Source organism: Topomyia yanbarensis, chromosome 2, assembly GCF_030247195.1.
Source record: "Topomyia yanbarensis strain Yona2022 chromosome 2, ASM3024719v1, whole genome shotgun sequence".
Taxonomy (NCBI): Eukaryota; Metazoa; Arthropoda; class Insecta; order Diptera; family Culicidae; genus Topomyia; species Topomyia yanbarensis.
The window spans coordinates 94,029,738-94,053,157 of NC_080671.1; the positions used below are offsets into that span (position 1 = coordinate 94,029,738).

The window sequence follows — 23,420 nt, forward strand, 5'->3', positions numbered from 1 at the left end:
AGGAGTGATAAAAAAGGTGGGAACCAAGATAAATACATTACACTGTAAACATTCTTTCACTTTGCGTGAACAATGATTTGAGCAACCAGGTGCTATGTTCGCTCGGGAAGCAATCCAGCTGATGTGGTATCGCGAGGTCAGCTACCATAACAATTATTTAACAACGAACTTTGGTGGAGCGGCCCTGAGTTACAAAGATCAACCTACTATGAATTAAAAGATCCAGAAGAAGTTCCTAATCAGCTGCTTTCAGACATGAATTGGCTCATCGCTATGTCAGCTTTGAAGGTCGAACTGTTTCCGTTTGTAATTAAATTCAGCAACTTTCGCAAAGTACAACGCATCATTGAATATATTTTGAGGTTCGTCAATAACTGCCAGAAGAAGCATTACCTCGATCGTATTCTCACTCCTTATTTGACAATCCGAGAATTGCAGCGCTCAACGGAGGTGCTTATCAAGATTTCCCAGCACGTTCAATTGGCAGGTGAAAAAGAACGCCTTCAGTCTAATAAGAATTGCAAGCGAATCGAGAATCTTCGCCCATTCATCGAAAATGGCTGCATCAAAGCATCCAATCCTATTGCCCGACAAGGATCCCATCACGACGATGCTAATCAGGACGATGCATATCGAGCTCTTCATCCTGGCCAATCAACGCTCATCAACGTCATTCGACAGTGGTACTGGCCGCTCAAAGCAAGCTCTAGCGTGAGGCAGATTGCTCGCGAATGCGTGAAATGTTTTCGTGTGAGACTGGGAACCACAACGCAGCTAATGGGGAATCTTTCGCAATCGCGAATCGTGCCATCTCCACCATTCGTAGTGACTGGTGTGGGCTGCGCTGGTCCTTTGTTGGTAATACAAGGAACGTAGCCTAGGAAATGGAAAATATATATCGCCAACCGAACTTCAATAATCTTGGATCTGTCACCTCGTAGCTCGTGGAATGACGATTCAGGTAATAACAATCCGTCAGATTTTGTGTCGCGCGGTCTGCTTGGCCAACCATGTACTGTGGTAGATGGGATTTACATGTTAGCACGACGCAGAATATACGGAATACGCCACACTCAACAAGAGCAAATTTTGAAATGATAAATCATATTCGTAAAGGATTAGAGCTCATTTGTTTCTAGCCGCATATGACACCATCGATTGAGATCAGCTATGGCACATGCACGAATTTGATTTCTCGGACAAACTGGCACAATTGATAAAAGCGACAATGGATCGAGTGATGTGTTGCGTCCGACTATCAGGGACACTCTCGAGTCTTTTTGAGACTCGGAAAGGGCTACCGCAAAGTTATGTACTGTTCAATATCGCTATGGCAGGTGTGACAAGAAGAGCGAGGATTGGTACACATGGTGTGCTTCAAAGACAAAATACATGATTGCAAGAGGTTCGAGGGATGAAACATTACAGGTCCCTCCGAGTTTATCGATTGGTGACAACGATATTGAGGTGGTTGATGAGTTCTTGAATTTGGACTCACTAGTAATCGCCAATAATGACACCAGCAGAGAAATTCAGAGGTGCTTGTTTTGGGCATCCAGCAATCCTTCGGTCGAACATGGCGCAGTGGAGAAGGACGTGATAAATTGAACTATCCGCGACCTACCAGATGAGTCCCCCAAACGAAGACAAGCACGTTGCATTGAAACTATATGATTGTGAATAAAATTTGAAAGAACAAAAAGTTGTCGTAGATAATTTTTTCGAATTTGATGAAGATGACGAGAAAGATCTCAGAGAGGAAGTGTCAACCTGAAACGATTCCTGTTCGTTATCATGTATGGCAGTCACAGAGAGCGAATGTCGGCACAATACGGCTGTGAACACGCGCACTGGGTCAAGAATGTAAGCCTAGCGGATAGTGAGAAGTGAAAAGCTTAGATGAAGAAATAGTATCCTTTCATGAAAACGGCACAGCTCTGACGATAGCGAACAAGCGGCGGTTGCTCCTCGAACCCATCGGGACCGCGTACTTGTATGGTTTGCTCCAGGAGGAGATTTTCATGCCACAGCCTCCGGAGTACTCGAACGGTGACCCAGATATCGTGTACTCTTTAGAGTAGAGCCTATCAAGCTGAAGCAGGCACCGCGAGTATAGAATCAGCAGATTGAAGTGGCATTGAAGAGTATGGAGTTCCATTCATCAGTGGTAGATCAGTGTTTCTACTTGCGACTTGTAGACGGAGTGTATACATACGTACTGATAAGCTGGAAGGTTTGAAGTTTTTCCTGGCAAGCCATGTTCGACTCGAAGCTGGCCGGTTCGTTAACGCAGTTCAACATGGAGGTTTGTAACGTGTCTCGTGTCCGCGTGATTAGCGGCTTCATTCAACAGAAGAAGTAGTAGATTGCTTCACTAGTAGATGCACAGCAATATCAAAGTCTTGTCGGAGCTTTGTTGAACATTGCTCTCAAAACCCTTCCAGACAATGGAGTCTTGACATAATTCTCGGGCTGTACTTCATCAAAACAACACGGACGAAGCAAAGCGACTATTCAGCAACTACATTTGGATGTCAGCAGCAACCTTGAACTGGAGTGCTTCGTGGACGTAGACTGGGCTGGTAAAGTCGATAAGAGAAAGTTCAACACTGGCTACATTTTTAAGTTCGGTGATGGACTCGTCGAATGGTCAAGTAGGAAGCAACCATGCTGGTCTCTTTCTAACACTGAAGCGAACTACATCGTACTAGCGGAGTGGTTACAAGAGCTGCAGTGGCTGCAACGATTGGTAGACAACTTGGGTGAGCATCTAACGATACCCATTGTGGTCAATGAAGACAACCAGAGCTGTATTGCACTTACGACGACGGACAGTATCTCTCAGATGTCGGAAGCAGATCGACGCCAAGTGCTGTTTTATTGATGACTATGAAGCAGCTGGTGTCGTATCTCTTCGGTACTGTCCATTTGGCAATTAACAGACAATTAACGGAATTGACGGAAGCGGATTTTCTCACTAAACTGAAGTTGCAGAAGCTACGGGAAGCGATTTCTATTCTACTAAATGATGTTGAGGAGAAGTGTTAAACCACCTTGTTGTTCTGAAAGCGTCCCCCACTGCGGAACCTCCCAACAATACTCCGTAATTGATGCAGTTGTAACCTCAGACTTAATTTGGAAAAATTCGAAGTTTGCAGGAAACCACCGCTCTGCTCGCTACAGAGAGCAATCAGGGCTTTTACGCTACGTCAGTGATGGGCCATTCTGTTTCACCATTCAAGCCTGAACTCGTACAGTCAAGAATGGTGTAAAATTATTTTATTGTTGCCATCCAAAACCACTTGCATTTTTTAATTTTTTACTTGTGTAAATAAAGCCACGATAATTAACACGTCGCGGCTTGTCTCATGAGATTGCTGAAGATGAGCTGTTAGGTTAAGGTGAATGCTGAAGAAATTTTGTAATTTATTACCCGCCAACGTTGGCCAGCAGTGTCCAAAATTTAATGCGAAGAATTAAGAGGAAAATTCGATATTTTATCAAACATACATCTGGATATTTTCTTTTGTAAAAGTACAATAAGACCTTCTTTTTGTCTATTTCACATTTTTTCTACGTTAAATCAAAACAAAGCTATTTTTTTGCGCACGGGTTCCTACTAAACTACACTTTGCAAAGCCGGTTTATGCAAATATCGCAAATATTCACATCGAACGAATGTCCTAAAACACACTATCTCTTTGTCGAATCTTTTGAACAAGAACTAATACCACATACGCACCATTTGTCTAACGGCTAGGCATATCTTAAGCTTACATTGTCATACATTTCGATTTTTCGGAACAATCGGCTCAGCACATATTTTCCTTACTTCCCGCCAGACCAGCGTCTCAGTTAAGCGCATCAACAAATTTCTGAACCAAGAAGAGCTAGACCCCGACAACGTGCAGCATGACGAGAAAGAATGTAAGTTTTATTTTCAAATTTTATTCTATTTTAGCATTGCCATGACACATAAAAACACCCATTCCAGCCTGTCCACTGGTGATCGAAAACGGCGTGTTCTCCTGGGGTGGCGAAGAAACCACGCTTAAGAATGTCAACATGAAGATCGAAAAGAACACACTGGCGGCCATCGTGGGGACCGTCGGTTCCGGAAAGAGTTCCGTCCTGTCTGCGTTGCTGGGCGAAATGGATAAGATTTCCGGTCGAGTTAACACCGTAGGTAGGATTGCGTACGTCAGCCAGCAGGCCTGGATACAGAACGCTACGCTGCAGGATAATATTCTGTTCGGAAAGCCAATGGACACCAAGCTGTACCAGAAGGTAATAGAGGCCTGCGCGTTGAAGCCGGATATCGACATGCTTCCGGGTGGTGATCAGACCGAAATCGGCGAGAAGGGTATCAACTTGTCCGGCGGACAGAAACAGCGTGTTTCGCTGGCTCGTGCCGTTTATAGCGATGCGGACGTTTACTTTATGGATGATCCGTTGAGTGCGGTGGATTCTCATGTTGGTAAGCACATTTTCGAGCAGGTCATTGGACCGAACGGACTACTGGCGAAGAAAACACGGGTACTGGTTACACACGGTATCACATATCTTCCAAACACGAATGTGATTTTTGTCCTGAAAGATGGCGAAGTTTCCGAATCTGGCTCCTATCAGGAGCTGATGGACAAAAAGGGTGCTTTTGCTGAATTTTTGATTCAGCATTTGCAGGAAGTCAACGAAGAGGATGAAGATATTGACGAGATCAAGGCTCAGCTGGAATCAAATGTTAGCGATGAGGGACTGAAGAATAAGCTGGAACGAGCCATCAGTAAACGATCGAGAAGTGGGAGCCAATCGGATGCAGGGTCTGGAAATGAGTCCTATTCTCGACAAGCCTCCGATATTGGAGGCAGCAATAGTAGTTTGAGAAGAAGGACACCAGAGAAGAAAGTACCAGAAGAACCTCAGAAGAATAAGCTAATCGAGCAAGAGAAATCGGAAACTGGAAGTGTAAGTAGAGATAAACTGTTTGATTGTGCGTTGGCTGGTGCTTATTTTTTGTGACATTTTAGGTGAAATGGGAAGTGTATAAGCATTACTTGAAAAGTATCGGTCTGACGCTATCCGTAGCTACCGTGTTTCTGAACATGGTATTTCAAGCATTTTCGATTGGCTCAAATTTGTGGCTTTCCCAATGGTCAACGGATGCGGCCGCTGAGAATGATACCAGCGTTAGAGATATGTATTTAGGAGTGTATGGCGCTTTTGGTGCTGGTCAAGGTAAGAGACATCCTACTGGAATTTTTTTGCATCGGCTAATTAGTTTTCTGTTCAGCCGAGAGATTTGGGTGATATTTTATTGTCCTGAGTGGACAGTGGAACGATCACCATTCCCAATCCTTCTTTCCCTTTCTATCACGCTTCTACTAATTACGATTTGTTTTTAACAATTCCCTTTTTTAGTTCTGGTTCAGTTTATTGCCTCACTAACCTTCGCACTTGGTGCTTTACTAGCGGCAAAAACAATGCATGAAATCTTACTCACGTATGTTCTCAAGTGGCCAATGGCGACCTTTGACGTGACCCCTCAGGGTCGCGTTCTGAATAGGTTTTCGAAAGACGTGGACACCGTAGACAACGTGCTGCCGCAACTTGTTCGCTCCTTTTTGCAAATGCTCTTCTCGGTAATTTAGTTCCCGTATTAATTATGTTTCTTTCTGTGTGTTCGCTTTGGGTTTATCTTTTGTTTTAATAGCGATTAGCCAATTTCTATGTTTCACCGAGTGTTGTATCCACAAATCGTACCATTCGCTTGCTTTCTTTTTTTATACTAACACCATCTCAATTTTTGTGTACTATCTATCAAATTTATTGCTAATTGATTGACTGAAATCCAACACTAAAAGTTAACGAAAGTTTCGTAACCGCCAAAAAGAGTCCTCAATCTTACCCAACCAGTTATGTTTCCACAATTCAAATCGCCCCCACAGTGCTTGCTACGTTCGTCGCTTCGATAACCTTTGCATTGGGCGCACTGGAAGCGTCTCGCGAGATGCATCTCATTCTTCTGCGTTACGTGCTGCGCTGGCCGATGGAGCTGTTCGACACGACACCACTGGGGCGGGTGTTGAATCGATTCTCCAAGGATGTGGACGTCATCGATAACACGCTGCCTCAGGTGGTGCGGGCGTGTCTCTCGATGCTCTTTGTGGTAACATGTCGTTCGATTTATTGTTAATTCTGGTTTTTTTTCAATTGGAAATTTAAGGTGATATGCACGGTTTACTGTAGGAAGATGTTTAAATTTTTGTTAATATTGAACATTGTTGTAACATTGGCAGTTGAGCAGTAATGTTTTAGAGTAGATGCAGGTTTTTGGAAAATTTAGAAACGTTGATAATGCAATGTTTCCAATTCATAGTTTTATTAATGTTGTACTACTAAGATATGACAAGTAAAATCAGCTTCCCAGCACTTGCAGCGTCTGCAAAATTTTTACGTGCATGGAAAACTTTTTCTAAAAAAAATAAGAAAGATTGATAGGTGTATGGATCAAAGCGGAGTATCTTGACTACGTTAAGCACCGTTAGTTCAAATCTAATGATTTTCAAGAAATTAACTTTTGCAGATTTCCAGGTTACTCGATTTTGGGTCGCCAGTCTCTTTGAATGCCCGCTGAATACGCATCTTCGCTTACTTCGCTCAGCGAGTGCAGGGTCTGCCCCGAAAACGAATACCTCTTCCAGGTTCTTTGCTGAGCATAATCTGACTACGTAAACAATAGAAAATCCTATTCACAGTCGCAACACGCTTTTCCTCGCGGTTAACATTGTTATCATATGTAGCTAGTGTTCCAAAATGTATTATTTCGTCGCCAACTTCATACCATATCTTATCAATTTTTCCCTAGGAACAAACACCGTTCAAACTGTCTTGTTCTTTGCCAGCTACCATTTCAGAGTTTATAGTCAGTCTGACTTAAGATGATTTTAAAAAAATTAACGGAGAAAAAATAGTTTTTACCTGAATTGTTCTCCACTAAGGAGAAATATAGCATGGTGATCTAATTTCCGTCAGTTAGACTGTTTATCCAGACTGACAACAAATTAGCGCCAGTTAGACACTAAATCCAAACAGTTCATGCAAAATATGTGTACGCCTAAAGCAACTAGCTGGTATCGAGTGATGTCTCGGTTAACCAAGCACAGAAGCTTTGGGTCGCTGACGAGTATGGGGAAACGAATGTCTTTTGGCATGAGAGCCAAACGCCTCCATGTATGTAACATATGTTTTTCCCAGAGGGAAAAAATAGATTAACCAATTTGCGCATGATTGCACAAAAAGATGAAAGAATATTTGCAAGTCGCAAGACAGTTCAAAGCCAAGCAAATTTAAATCTTATTAAACTCATTAAACCGTATTTGGACTTGGAATTACAGTAGAAATACAATCGTCATCTTGTCTTAGATTTAATCGATTATGATCAGAATTTGCTAGGGAAATGTACACTATTTCTTCAACTGCCAATGCGTACAATAATCACAGTAGCTTGTTAGTAGTAATTTAGCTGTGGTCAACACGTGAAACATATGAATTTGTTAATCATTTCGTCTTTCTTTTTCGAATAAAACAAAGTGCTTAGAATGTTTTGTAGATATAGGTGCTGGTGATAGTTGTGCATGTGCTTATCTTTCATTATGTATCAACGTTTATCCCTCTTGTGTTTGCTACTAATCACTTACAATTTCATTAGTATTTAATAGATGTCCACCGTGCTTTCGTTGAGAGCATACGTCCTCGTTTGTATATTTTGATAACCTTGTACATTTAAGTTTCGTCATTCTTCATTATCGTTCTATGTGTGCGTAAATGTGTGTATGTATGTATATTCGTAATTGGAAACAGCATTGTTCGTACTGCTAACGACTCTGGCACTTTATATCGGTGCACTGAACGCATCCCGTATCTTGCACAAACAGTTGCTACAAAACGTCCTTCGTGCGCCATTGACCACGTTTTTCGACGTTACACCACTCGGACGAGTGCTGAATCGTTTTGGCAAGGACATCGAAGCAGTCGATAGCGACCTGCCGGCAGCACTGCGAGCCTGGACGGCTTGCTTCTTTGGGGTATCATCATCATTCGTATATTATATTTCGGTTTTCGGAGTTAACAAAATGCTCAAACTGCACTGTATTGTTGGGGTGGGGTAGCACCTGTTGCATTAGACGTAGAAAATACTGAGCGCAACGTAGTACCTCTAACTCTAATCTATCGTTTAACCGTTTCTAGTGCTGTCCCTGTACCTTGGCGTGCTAACCGTAGTGATGGGCGGTATTAAGGCCGCGCTGATTTTGCACCAACGTTTGCTCGGCAATTTGATGCGTTTGCCGCTAGCGTTTTTCGACACGACGCCCAAGGGACGCATTGTAGCCCGCTTTTCCAACGACATTAACACGCTGGACTATAGCTTGCCATTCAATATCAAACAGTTCATTCCGTCCGTGTTGAGAGTACGTTGGTGTACAACTTCCCGGTACTTGTGTAGTCCCTAAGATGATGGCTTGCCTGTTTGAATTGGATTTGATTTGTTGCTTTATTTTTCACCGTAGTAGCGTAGATTGTATTGTTTTGTTTTCGGCACAGCTTTAGTGTGTTTTAATTATTAATATTAGTAAACTTACCAACAAGTCTTAATTTCCGGAGTTGTTTCAAATTTATTACCTGGTAGAGTTGGAGTTTTGTTATATTGGATACTATACATGCATTCTACCGATTTGTAAAACGAATCTGTTTTCTAATAGATTTACAAAAATACAGTCTATGATCGCCCACTATGTATTTGAAGTTTCATGTGCAGTTCGATGTCTGTTAAGTGCTTCAGAAAATTTTATGAGGTCACTCTAAATTGGTAATAATTGATGTTGGTTTCACCTCATATTTTTACACGTGTTGAGTTGATTGATTTATCCATGCATTTATATCTATAAAGCTATAGAAATTTTTACAAGTGGAAAATTGTGCGTTTGTCGGTTACATTTTTAAGTTTATGGTCCGCCATAAACCATTGAATAAAAATTTAGATTAAAAATTATATTTTCAAATAATGACTTTCGATCAGCTCTGCACAGCTTCTTAATTCATTTTATTGTACGTTATATGTTTAATTAGCTAATCACTAAAATATCGTAATTTACAGTGCTAGTTACCACAAATGCAAAGTAAATTATTTATGCAAATCACCATATATCAAAATTGATTATGATATACCAAACATACGTACGAATTCATTAAATTTTGATTTTTTTTCGGTTCATACTATTAAAGAGAGCTCTCTTTTTCTATTAGTTGTGCTAACCTTAAATGTTATTTTATCGTTAATTATTTTGCAATCAAATTGGTAAAAAATAAACCCTGTCGATTTGGTAGTTAGTTAAGTTTTGATTGTAACTTGGATTAGACGTCACTACAACTTTATCATATTTGGTTCATTTACTGTTATGAACGGTTTTTGGTAAGCTTGAACTCATCGGATCGTATTGGCTTGTTCACTGTTGTATTTTGGTGTCGATTTCCTCTCATGATTATCTTACCGTTGTCAGACTACCGCTGCACATGCATGTACATAGTTATTTTTTTTCTTAGAACTCTTTATCTTGGTTCTAACGATATAAAGTTTACTGCTTTACCGAGTAGTGAATGTCTTGGAATGTTTAAAATTGTAGTACATGAGTGAGACCAAATAATTGGAATATACGGATCGAATAACTGGAAGTGGCACTTAGCGTTGCCAAATTTTCCGATTTATCTATGTTCTATATTTTTCTCAAGTGAACATAGCAAGCAAAACGTTTTGTCAGATTTTTAAATTTTACCGGATTTGTCGGAACTCCAAGACAATCAGTTGGTCAATTCTGGATTGTGATTTGACTTTCTGTGATTGTTTTCTAGAGTTTGTAATATTCGTCGATACATAGGAAATTAAAGTAGTAGGGCTGATTCTCCCTACAGAATCAAATTGCGGTTAAACCCCATATTTGGGCATAAATGTGCAACTACCTAACTGAAATCTAACTTAGTCAAATCGTGTTTTTGTGTTTCGAAATCTCCTCGATTTAAATGCTGACTGGGCCGGTAGTTATATAATAATCTCAAAAATAAAACTGACAATATCTGCCGATACTCTCATATGAAAAATCATTATGTTTAAGATTCTATTTTTGCGTTATTTTTTCTCTTTTTAGTTTTTTCAGTAGTAAATCTTGATGCTATTTATTTATTTATTCTTTACTTATTTGTATATTCTTATTTTTTTCATTAGCTTTTGTTGGCCTACATGAAATGTTGTTGGATTAGAAAGCTTATTTTAGGATCTAGTTCAGAAGCAATCTTAAAATGGGCGTAATACCCCATCATCTTTTCGTATTTTTCAAAACTAATTACAATGCTTTCACACTACGCTTAAACATAATCACATTAGAGGAATTCCACGGAGATCCGTCCGAAAATCTTCAAAATCGTGACCGACCATCTTAGCTTCTGATGAAACTTTACACGTTTCACCGGCATGGGAGACTAAACATTTTCTACAGTCGGTAAGATTATTTGGAATCAAGAACAATTTTTTAAAAGGGCGTAGACGTTTCTACGTGCATTAATTTCAAATATTGTTTATTAGTTTACTGTGTTTTATACAGCAAAACTATCTGAGAACCAGTTACAGGAAATGAATATTTCTGTACGAAAAAGAAAATACACTGAAAAAAATTTGTCATTTTTCACAAAAAGGAAAATTTATGTTTGGAATTTAATTTGTAAAAATCTTCAAAAAAGCGATAGTTGTCAAGATATTTGGACTTTTTCTCAAACAAAAACATTCAATTCGTGTAATTGTGCCTTTTTTAAATGATATTAGCGTTACCCCATCATAAAATGTCAACAATCTATTTTTTATCATTTCAAAGACGCAAAAGAAACTTTCGGTGTATTTCAATCATGGAGAAGTTTTCAATAAAAAAAAATACTAACAACAACTTTTGACGCATTTTTAAAATTCATACTATTTGCAGTCAAAAGCACAATTTTCTTTTTGAATAGGGTGTGGCACCCATTTTCGCCCTGTTTCTATGATTGTATACTATTCCCCCGAGAATCATTCCCCAGAAAGCCATTCCCCAGAATTCCACTCCCTAGAATATCATCCCCCAGAATATACTATTCCCCAGAAAGTCATTTTCCAGAATGTACCATTCCCCAGAATTCCATACCCCAGAATGCACCATTACCCAGAAAGTCATCCCCCAAAAAAGTTCTACTTTTTTTATTGATTTGATTTTTTCAAATGTACTACTCCTTCCCACTTCCATCGAACGGCGTTCTTCGCTTTCGAATCGGTCACGGAAATGATTTGCATTGTGTTGAAACCGGAGTTTAGGACATTATAAATTCCGATTTAAAATAAAGAATTTGCTGGCTTTCCCCAAAAACCATTCCACAGAAACTAAAATACCGAAGTGTTCTCCCCAGAAAGAACTATTCACAAGAAAACCATATCCAGAATGAACCAATGCTCAGAAGTTCATTCCACAGATATAACCATTCCCAAGACATTTTTTTTGAAGTGGGAAAAAATCTTGATGAAAATCAAAAATCAAATTCGTTAGTTGGACATAGGCTGTGGCCCAACTAACGAATCACGACTGTACTCGTTCCCACTTCCATCAAACGATATTCTTCGCTTTCGATTCGTGCACATTCCACACAAAATAAAATACTGAAGTGTTTTGTCCAGAAAGAACTATTGTCCAGGAAACATGTAAAAAAATTGCAGAATCTAATACAGGTGTGTTTTGAGAGATATTGGGCAACAATCATAGAAAGCGGTAGCGCCCCATCCTAGGATTCAAAAGAATGAAACAGTGTTATGTAAGTAAGATTATATGGTGAAACTAAAACTTTGTGCATTATCGAAGTAATTGAAGTGATGTGGTGGTAGTTTGCTGAGGATGAGCTGCCGAAAGCGATGGCTCCTCGCAAGTAAGCCAGTTATCCATTCGCTTAACCGATTTACTCAAACATAGGAATTGATTCCTTCTTTCAAACACGAGCAGTTCATTGAATCTTCATGAAAATGACTTTATGTCTGCCCAGTTTACACTTAAAGAATTGTCCAAACTTTTGAGCAAGCCTATCCTGTTCGGCATAAAGTCTTTTGGCCATCATCTGACATGAGACATTATATGGTAGTTGGCCATTTGACCTAACAGTCGTGTAGCATAAGCACACACAAACAGACATAACGCTATGATTAATTCCTTAAAAATATCGATCCGCCAAACACGCTCCTAACCACTCACTTACAAATTAGTTAACCTTCAGACCCAGCAATTTTTTTACTAGTGGTCTATCCCGTATACTTGTGCATATATCAGTGGCGCCATATATGGATTATAATCGTAAATGCTATCACTGTCCCAACTAAAAATATATTCAAAATGACCGCTAACATTGGTGAAGAATTGTTGTCGAGTATTATGTCTGTTAATCTGTGGTATAAGTACCATTTGGCATAAGGTATGCAAATATTTTCGAATGTATTTCGGGTAGATCGAACATTTGCGTACAAAACATTTCCAATGCAAAAGAAAGACAAATCTCGATAAACATATGATTACTGCGTTAAAGCCAACTGTCAAAATTCACTTTTGGCGGAAATTCTGGACAAACCGTTACTCTCTAACCACAGATGTTGGTAGTAAACAAAAGAGAGAAGTTTTCTTTTTCATTAAATGCTGTGAACTGTGCTGTCATATGTTTGTCGAGAAATGCTCTAAAAACACACCAAACCGTTTGAGCATTCATTTCGATTTTAATATAGATTCAAGGAAAGTTCAAAAGAAGGAATTAACACCTATGTTTGAATAAACCGGTCAGACGAAAATATGACAAATTTGCGTGCAAGAGTTATTTGGCATACAAAATCAGAAAAATGCTCATGGATGAAAGAAGGAACCGATCCCTATGATCGAGTAAACCGGTTATACGAGTGGATAACAGGTTTGCTTGCGAGAGGCAGCCACATTCGGCGGCATGACCTCAACAACTCCACACCGTATCAGTCCCTTGAATTAGGTAATGAGCAAACCATAGGCTCTACCACAAAAAAAAAATGATTACGAACATTAACTTTTCTTGGGGAATGGGGCATTCTGGGGTATGATTTTCTGGGAAAGGGAGCATTCTGGATAATGGCTTTCTAGGGAATGGTACATTCTGGGCAATATCTTTCTGGGGAACGGTACATTCTGGGGATGGAATTCTGGGGATTGGCTTTCTGGGGAATGGTATACAACCGTTTCTATTATCGCCCTATCCATTTGAAACCGTTAGTTGGAGCAGCGTCTTCCATCTTTGTTCAACGCATTGGCTTAAATGGTAGTGCGACACTAGGAACATTCGATTCGAGTTTTCATTGCGCACAAACAGAAGAATTTCATCGTTCTCAGAATTTTTTTTGTTATTATATTGGTTCTTAGTAACGAAGCAAGGATACCTATGCAAATTTTTGCGCATTTCATCGATTGTAGGCTACATAATTAATAGAATAGTGAGGCACCCTCCCTAATGGGGCCAAAATTAGGTCTTTACCCTATGATTCTAAATGCCATTTGAAATCAAAATGCTGATAACAAAAAGTTTCCAAAATGTAGTAGTTCGCCTCAAGTACCTCGGCTGGGATTGAACCCAGACCCAATGGGGTAAGTGGCGGTCACGCTTACCACTAAACCATCGGCGCCGTCATATATTATATTTGAAAATTCATAACTTATATCTTGTTCGCTTTTTTTAAAATATGGTCATCTTTGAAGGCTAAACAAAATAACAAACTTCATGAATTATATGGAGAACCATTTTTTGTATACAAGATTAAAGTACAATTTTGCAACCTTTAGAATTCTACACATTTGTTTCCTAAGAGCGATCCATTTTTCTTACTTTCCATAGTATAAGAAATAGAACACATAAGGTAAGCTAACGTCGTGAAATCAAATTATATCGCCCCTAAGGCCCAGTGAAATTAAAGGCCTCTTTTTTGGTGTTTTATCAGCGAAAAAAGCATTAAGTCTCAAAAACGTTAGACCATTTCTATTTGTAATCAAAAGTTCATTATAACTCGAAAATTATAACCCGCCGGGTCTCTGAGACTCCTAACCATTTTGCGTTGCGTTGCGAAGCACGGTGCTTGCATACTAATGATTGTCATGTTGCCTATAGGTAGTTTAATTCATCTTGTTTGTGATATAGCTGATCGGGAATGAACTTGATCTCTGTTAAGTTCAGTAAATCAATAGCATGAGAATCATCATTGCCAGCCACGAGCACGACCATCTTCACCAATACTTAGAATAAGGTAGGAAATGTTGATGTAACATCTACTTAAGAAAGGCCACCGACTCAGCGACGCTTCTATAGATACTACGGCTTCGAATTGAAGGACAGCTATGGGTCTAGGATTCGCTAGAAGCAGGCAATGCGACCACGAAATGATTATGTTTTTATGCGGTGCGATGGTTAGTCTCCGATTATGCGAATACTCTGAGCAAAAATATATTGAGTTATGTTTTTCTGGATAGCCGGCCATCGAGAGTGATTTGAACTCCAAACAGCCTTAGTTTAATGTATTGCTAAAACTATGACTGATATCCTTAATCGTTTGAGAATTGGGCAGTAGGACCACAAGATGACTTAGTCATATGCACGAAAGTCGTTCGCGATCGATTTCCGAAAATTTTAATCGCGCTACTTGACTTCCGGACAACCGGCTATCGGGACTGTTTGTTTCTCATTTATAATGGAAGTGTTGTTTCTACTCTATACTTAGTTCGTGCGACCGCCCTTGGTTGCAATTTCGTTATTGATCTGGACTTACTGATATTACTGAATTCGTCATGATAAACTTAACGAGAAAATGCCTGAATTGAATTTTTTTCAAATATTTTTACGGGAGGAAAACTAGCAAAAGAGAAAAACATTAATCGGGGGTTGTGCACAAACCAAATTTTGAGTTGCCCAAAATAACCATTAACTGTACCGAAAGATTAACTCTGTATGACGGATACACTAGCAGTTCGTCAACCCGTCGAAGTGAATGAACTGACATCGGTTGGGGATAGAACCCAACCTATTCCCGAGTTTAAGCAAAAACGGAATAAGATGGCCTGTACCTCGGTCGGCACCGCTGGGGGTAAGGGATAGGAGTTCAGTATCAGAGGTGGATGGCGACATAGTTTGGCCTCATGTTGCACGATAATACAGTTTTGCCAACCTCTGAGACTCCTAATCTTTTTAATGGTTAAATTAGTCTACAACATAAGAAGGAACTATAGCCCCACCACTATCCAAACCTTACCATTTAATTACATAAATATAATGTACAAAAGATGTTATTTATATGGTGCACTGAAAAAATATGAAAATAGGGTTGTCTACCAAACGTTAAATGTAATGTGTAAATTAAAAAATGGATAAAAGTCGGAATGTTTACTTCAAAAGGCCATATCTCAATGGTTTGTTGACCGATTCTAATTATGTTTTCATTATTGAACAAGTAGACGTTTCATCGTTAATTTTCTTTAAGAAGAATATAAAATGGAGTTGCCTACTTCAAACAATAGACAACATAATTATCCTCAACTACAGTAATGTTTCGATTATATCACTATGCGTTTATATCAATACTTGTTTATATCACCCTCGATTATATCACGGTTTTGTCTCGATTATATCACGCTTTTTGAAAAACAGACAAGGCACACTACGTTTTGATCCAATTAAGCCACATGTTATGTCCTTTATCTTTTAAGATTTTTTTACAATTGATTTGCTTATTTACATGTAGGGTAATGAGCCTATTATTGGGTTTCAGACTATTTCGTTGAGGGATTATATATGATGAGGTCGGTCAAAAAGTCGAACTTTTTTTATTCTTTTATCTTAAAGTATTGATTCTTAAGAAAGTATCTGAAATTTTTATAGTGGTCTAATCAGTAGAAGCAAACTTATGGCGCTGTTCATCTTGTTCCTTTACATGGGCGGAGAGCGTAGCGCGAAACTTTAAACGTGAATAGTAGACCTCTTCACATTTTTAAAAAGTTTTGAAATATACATAAGTCAGCTCAGATTTTTGTTCTAGGTGTCAATTTAAAAACTTTCGCCAAAAATGACTTAATTTGGACATGAATCATGTCCAAATGATATAGAGGTATCTCGAATCAAAAATCGCATTTTGACTGTTTCCATAGTAATTTCACTTATTCTGAGGTTTGAAAAATTTCATCCTACCACAAAACAACAGACGTTGTTCCTTAGACATATCTTAACATGTTTTAACAGCTGAACATAGCTCTAATTGCAATAGAAAATTTGCTAAAAGGATTTTTATATAGAAAAGAATATCAAAACCAAGAAAAAATACTAATAATTTTGCGAATGTTCAGCTGTTAAAACATATTAAGATAAGTCTAAGGAACAAGCTTTGATGATTTGTGAGCATGTAGGGCCTATTAAATCAGAGTGTAAGTGATCTTACTATGGAAACATAGTAAATACATGATTTTTGATTGGAGGCACCTCTTAATCATGTCCAAATTAAATCATTTTTGGCGAAAGCTTCCCAATGTGCACCTAGAACAAAAATTTAAGGTGCCCATGTAAATTTTCAAACTTTTTAAAAATGTGGAGAGGTCTAGTGAATAATCTTGAAATCGTGTTTTACCAAAAACGTTGTTGCAAGGACTAGGATTGCCAAAATATATTTTGGCTGAATTTTTGTTTTAAATTCTTCGTAATTTATTTGCAATGACCTTAAGGAGTCGTCTGGTGTAGCGGGTAAAAAAATCGACTTTTTTATTCGCTTAATTGTTAGTTATCCGCAGGAAAATCTGACAAAATAATGAGAAAAACAAAATACGCAAGATATGGTAGATATACCGAGATCTGGTTTTTCTCTTGATTTGATGTGAATACTTTTCTTTTAAAAGGACAACATCAACAATTAGAAATGGGACTATTTCTATGACTGTGGAAACTACGAGAACTGATTTTAATAGTCAAAATATTTGCCCAAAACCTTAACGTGCCAGATTCCTTCTAGTTTTGGGTGGTTCAACAATTTTAATAAACAGTACAGGATACGTAAAGTTAAGCTGTGTGGGGAAAAATTATCCGCTGATGCCATACCATTTGATCCAATACGTTGGAACAAAGATGGCAGACGCTGCTCTAACCAACGGCTTCAAATGGGTAGTGTGATAATAGAAACAGGCAAATATAGGCTCATTACCCTACTATGATTTATTCTTTTTGGCTAACTTAAGCTTTTATTACTTTTTGTTTATAGAAATACATGCGTTAATGCTTGAATGTAATTTTTTATTTTGTTTTGAATATATCACGCTTCAAATATATCACGCTAAAATACAGACCGACCGTGATATAATCGAAACATTACTGTATATGTATTATCACTATTTAGTGAATATCTTTATATTCAGACCGACGACCTATCAATTTCTATAGATTAGTTGAACGAACGCAAACTACAAATCATGGAAAAGTAAAACCATAAATTTAAAAAATATGAAGGTATTTGCTGATTCAGATCAATTTATGTTATGATAGTTTTTGTTGGAAATTTTGTACAATCGTGATTCGCTGGTTGAATTGACAGATGTTAAAAATGGTGAAAGGGGATGTTATTAGTACAAGTCAGGCATTGTAATTCTCTCTCACTCACGCGAGAAGAAGCTTATCCGATGTCCAACTTTTCCGAGATAAGATGAGTTGCAAAATTCTCCGTCTTCACAAATAGCGTGAGAATGATTTTCCGGATAAAATTTATTTGACTTTTTCCTTCTCACCGGAGAAGGTGATAAAATTTTAATTTCGTGGAAATCAATAAAAACTTCAAAAAATACACTTAATTACAAAGAAAAGCGGCAAAGAAGTATGATAGACTTGTTTTTTCGTGTTCTGGAATAACGACAGGAAAGCAGCGAGCAAAAAAACGATTCCGTGATAAACTCATTCACTCATTCTCCGACTGTTTTATTTATCCGGAGAAATAACACGTTGTATTTATCCGGAGAAGTTGTGTGAGTGCCAATAACTTTTCGTGTGAAAATGTGAGTTTTTATTGTCGCTGTAGCAAACTATCCGGGCGCATTTACTCATATGAGCGATAAATGCAATGCCTGGTACAAGTTGATCTGCTCATATCTCTAACTATTGTCAGTTTTATTGCCGAATTGAACTTATCATGAAAATTTGACATTCAGATGTTTATACAGCAATTGCAATCATCTAGTATATAAAAATGGATAGGCCGCTATTTTTAAAACAAAAATATTCACTAAATAATGATAATACATATAGTTGAGATCAATTATATTGTCTATTTATTGATGTAGATGACTCTATTTTTTATTCTTCTTAATGAAAATTAACGATGAAACGTCTACCTGTTCAATAATGAAAAAAAAATAATTAGAATCGGTCAACAAACCATTGAGATATGGCCTTTTGAAGTAAACATTTCAACTTTTAACCATTTTTTTTTTAATTTAGACATTCTATTCAACGTTTGGTAGACATTTTTTGTTTTTTTCATATTTTTTTCAGTGCACCATATAAATAACACCTTTTGTACATTATATTTATGTAATTAAATGGTAAGGTTTTCCTTTAAAAACCGCGACACGTATAAACGATCTAAATAGTCAATGGACAAACGTGGATACACGCTTGAAGTCTGGTAGAAAACCCATCTATGACCGCATACCATATCCAAACCGTTATAAATTTCGATTCCGTCAATGAAATATTTTCAAACTTGCAGGGGATATACTTGATTACTATATCTTTTGAATGCCATGTACTAAATAAGTAGACAAATATGTTTTTGTTTATAGAAATAGGACCAAACCCGTGGGTGTTTGCTGGTAGCCTTATGAAACATGTCATAAAACTTCAAATCGCAATTTCTCTCGAATCTCTCGATGGATCATTTTGAAATTCACTGAGAAGATGCTTGCACGGTGTTCCTAAAACCGTTATTAACTAAAAAAAATGACCATAAATTTGTCATACGGCATTCGAAAGATACAGTATCCAAGCATCTTCTCAGTGAATTTCAAAATGATCCATCGAGGGATTCGAGAGAAATTGCAATTTTAAGTTTTATGACACTTACAGGCTACCAGCAAACACCCACGGGTTTGGTCCTATCTTTATAAACAAAAAAAAAATTGTCTGCTTATTTAGTACATGGCATTCGAAAGATATAGTAATCAAGTATATCCCCTGCAAGTTTGAAAATATTTCATTGACGGAATCGAAAGTTATAACGGTTTGGATGTGGTATGCGGTCATAGATGGGTTTTGTACCAGACTTCAAGAGCGAATCCATGTTTGTCCATTGACTATTTAGATCGTTTATACGTGTCGCGGTTTTTAAAGGAAAACCTTACCATTTAATTACATAAATGTAATGTACAAAAGGTGTAATTTATATGGTGCACTGAAAAAATATGAAAATAGAGTTGTCTACCAAACGTTAAATATAATGTGTAAATTAAAAAAAAATGGATAAAAGTTGGAATGTTTACTTCAAAAGGCCATATCTCAATGGTTTGTTGACCGATTCTAATTATTTTTTCATTATTGAACAGGTACACGTTTCATCGTTGATTTTCATTAAGAAGAATATAAAATGTAGTGATCTATGTCAATATATAGATAATATAATTGATCTCAACTATATGTATTATCATTATTTAGTGAATATTTTTGTATTAAAAATAGCGGCCTATTTATTTTTATATACTAGTTGATTGCAATTGCTGTATAAACATCTGAATGTCAAATTCTCATGATAAGTTCAATTAGACAATAAAACTGACAATAGTTAGAGATATGAGCAGATGAACTTGAACCCAACCAGCGAATCACGATTGTACAAAATTTCCAATAAAAATCGTATCATAACATAAATTGATCTGAATCAGTAAATACCTTCATTTTTTTAAATTTTTGGTTTTATTTTTCCATGATTTGTAGTTTGAGTTCGTTGCATTCAACTAATGTATAGAAATTGATAGGTCGTCGTTTTGAATATAAAGATATTCACTAAATAGTGATAATACATATAGTTGAGGATAATTATTTTGTCTATTGTTTGAAGTAGACAACTCTATTTTATATTCTTCTTAATAAAAATGAACGATGAAACATCTACTTGTTCAATAATGAAAAAATAATTAGAATCGGTCAACAAACCATTGAGATATGGCATTTTGAAGTAAACCTTCTAACTTTTATCCATTTTTGAATTTACACTTAATATTTAACGTTTGGTAGACAACCTTATTTTCATATTTTTTCAGTGTACCATATAAATAACACCTTTTGTACATTATATTTATGTAATTAAATGGTACGGGTTTCGTTTTAAAACCGCGACACGTATAAACGATCTAAATAGGGACCATTCATAAATTACGTAACGCATTTAGGGGGGGGGGGGGGGGAGGGGGTACGACAAGTTGTGACAAGTTGTGACATAGGGGGGAGGGGGTGTTAACTAGATCGTTACGTAACATGTTTTCATCGAAGAAAAAAATTTTTTTCTTGGAATTTGTTACGTAACAGGGGAGGGGGGGATGGAGAAATTTGTGACAATTTGTTACATAGGGGGAGGGGGGAGTCAATTTTGGGCAATTTTTGCGTTACGTAATTTATGAATGGTCCCATAGTCAATGGACAAACATGGATTCACGCTTGAAGTCTGGTACAAAACCCACCTATGACCGCATACCACATCCAAACCGTTATAACTTTCGATTCCGTCAATGAAATATTTTCAAACTTGCAGGGGATATACTTGATTACTATATCTTTCGAATGCCATGTACTAAATAAGCAGACAATTTTTTTTTTTTGTTTGTAGAGATAGGACCAAACCCGTGGGTGTTTGCTGGTAGCCTTATGAAACGTGTCATAAAACTTCAAATTGCAATTTCTCTCGAATCCCTCGATGGATCATTTTGAAATTCACTGAGAAGATGCTTGGATACTGTATCTTGCGAATGCGGTATGACAAATTTATGGTCATTTTTTGTTAATAACGGTTTTAGGAACACCGTGGATCGTCATAAATTTTTTTAAATCTTTTGTATTTACATTCTCGTGTACATGAACGGTTCCTTTTTCATTAAAAAAAAAATCGATCCCTTGCAAAGAATTTTTGTTTGAAATTCCTAACACCACAAAATTCAATTGTTTGGTCAACATGTTTTTTGCAACAACAAATTTTTCTATTGGGAAACCGATCCTTTCAAGTACACCGCAATACATTTTTCTTCAATAATCTTTTTAGTTTTTGGATTTCAGTTGAGCGGTTCGGCTTGGAGAGCGTTCACCGCAAACCTCTGCTAAAACATGCTTAGGGGGATGGACCATAAATCCGAAAACCTTGATTTTTTTTAACTCAGCTTGTTTTTTTTCTATCTTCTATAGTGTTACCATATCTCGTACTTCTAAAACAACAAATCCCAGGGATTAATTTTGGAATCAATCGATTCTAAAATAAATCAAATGATCAACTAATTCTAGAATAAATCAAATAATCAACTAAAATAGATTCAACGAATTGAAGAATATGGTTATATCTCGTTCCGGGAATCACTCAAGAGACTTTGGAATTAGTACAATAAATGACAAAAATACATTAATCGATAAATTAAAGAGGTAGTGTATCTATATCTATAAGGCTAACTGGTAGAGAAAGCAAAGTCTGTCAGGGAGAAATGTGTATGCAGTATGGATTCAAAATCAGTTTCAAAATATTCTTGTTATTTTAAGGATTGATCATTCGAAGCACTTTTCTGGATTTACTAAAAAAGATCTAACTTTTCCATTAACCTTGGTGGCGGGGGATCAAACATGCTTATTTTGAGCCAAAATTCTAACTCAAGCTTTCTACTCCATTTTCGTCTCACAGTACAACCCATGATTTGACATGATAAAAACATTCACGCATCGTTCACTCCTATCCTTCATATTTCTGTATATCTTCTAGCCATATGTTCCTTTTTCTGTGACCTAACGCCGCAGCTGGGCACCTTAATCGCGGCGGTCAACCTGCACATCTCATTGCTTTCCGCGGTGTTTCATCTGCCGTTGGTGTTTTTCGATGTCACCCCTACCGGGCGCGTTCTGTCTCGGTTTTCGAAAGATATCGATGTCCTAGATAATACGCTGCCTTTCAACGTTAGCGAGCTGGTGTACTGTTTCTACGAGGTAACACAACGATTCTGTCTATGCCTGTCTGCCTGTTCGTTCTTTCTGTCATCTGAAATTTTTCACGCTTCCTTCTTGATATGTATGCTGATGGAACACAGCCTACACGTAACCGGGAACTAAAACCGAGCCGACTGAGAACACTTGATTACCTTATTCGATAGAGCTTTAGTATAACTAATCAACCAAATGGAATCAATAGCGCAAACAAAATTCTTTCAGGTATCGTTCGAATCATGTTCGATATAACATTATTTCTCGGATGTTGGGCAGCTGCCGTGAGAATTCATGAACTGTTGCTGAACAATGTGATTCATTTGCCAATGCATTTTTTCGATACGACACCGACCGGTCGTATACTGACTCGCTTTTCGAAAGATGTAGATGTACTGGATAGTACACTACCCGAATTGCTTCTAGATTGGGTTATCTGTGCAATCGAGGTAAATCAAAGATTTATTTTGATGATACGACGTTTCGTCACTTGCTGCGCCTGTTGCCATTCAATCATATCTACGCTGTAAATACTATACATACTAAACACCCGATACCATAAGTTTAAAGAGAAGATGGTGACATATTGTACGGAAAGAATAGTTTCCTGGGTCAGATTCTGGCTTCTATATAGTCTGTTATACTACGTTCACACTTTGAGTTAAAACATGTTTTAACGCTATCTCGATAACATTTTTCTTGTTGCTAATTATTATAACGTGTTTTAACTCTGTATTGTGAACATAGTATTTGGATATAAAACTTCTCGTTTTGTAAATAAAATTATGAACTGCAAATTTCCTCTAGCTGCAGGACACAGGACATAACCTGTTTTTTCTGATTTTCTCTTCATAGTGCAGTTGATATTAGTCATTTTAAAACACGAATTTTCTCAAGTCACAAGTGCGAATCGCTTGACGAATCATATAGGTGTTTTCATTTCTTTTTATAGCATAAATCATGTCATGTTAAATCAAGTTTTGGAACATATTTGATATTTGATGCGCTACAGCTGCTCCTCGATGCGCCTACGCCGTATAGAGTATCCTCCTCCACTGAACTCGGTCAATCACTTCCAGTCGTCCTAAACATTGAGCACCCTCAGGTCCTCCTCA

General features: G+C 37.6%; 1 protein-coding gene across 6 annotated transcripts in view; it reads left to right on the top strand.

Moving 5' to 3' along the window:
• LOC131678860 (multidrug resistance-associated protein 1) overlaps positions 1-23,420 on the top strand; it is a 58,595-nt gene that overhangs the window by 26,820 nt on the left and 8,355 nt on the right. For 2 of the 6 annotated variants that reach the window (XM_058959271.1, XM_058959272.1), the window contains 5 exons: positions 3,843-3,927; positions 3,995-4,965; positions 5,028-5,235; positions 5,419-5,639; positions 7,935-8,084. In XM_058959271.1, coding sequence (XP_058815254.1) covers positions 3,843-3,927; positions 3,995-4,965; positions 5,028-5,235; positions 5,419-5,639; positions 7,935-8,084 — 1,635 coding nt within the window. Of the gene's footprint in view, positions 1-3,842; positions 3,928-3,994; positions 4,966-5,027; positions 5,236-5,418; positions 5,640-5,945; positions 6,167-7,934; positions 8,085-8,247; positions 8,469-22,090; positions 22,312-23,420 lie in introns of all 6 variants that reach the window. The other 4 variants (XM_058959276.1, XM_058959273.1, XM_058959275.1 and 1 more) reach the window with 4 other exon arrangements.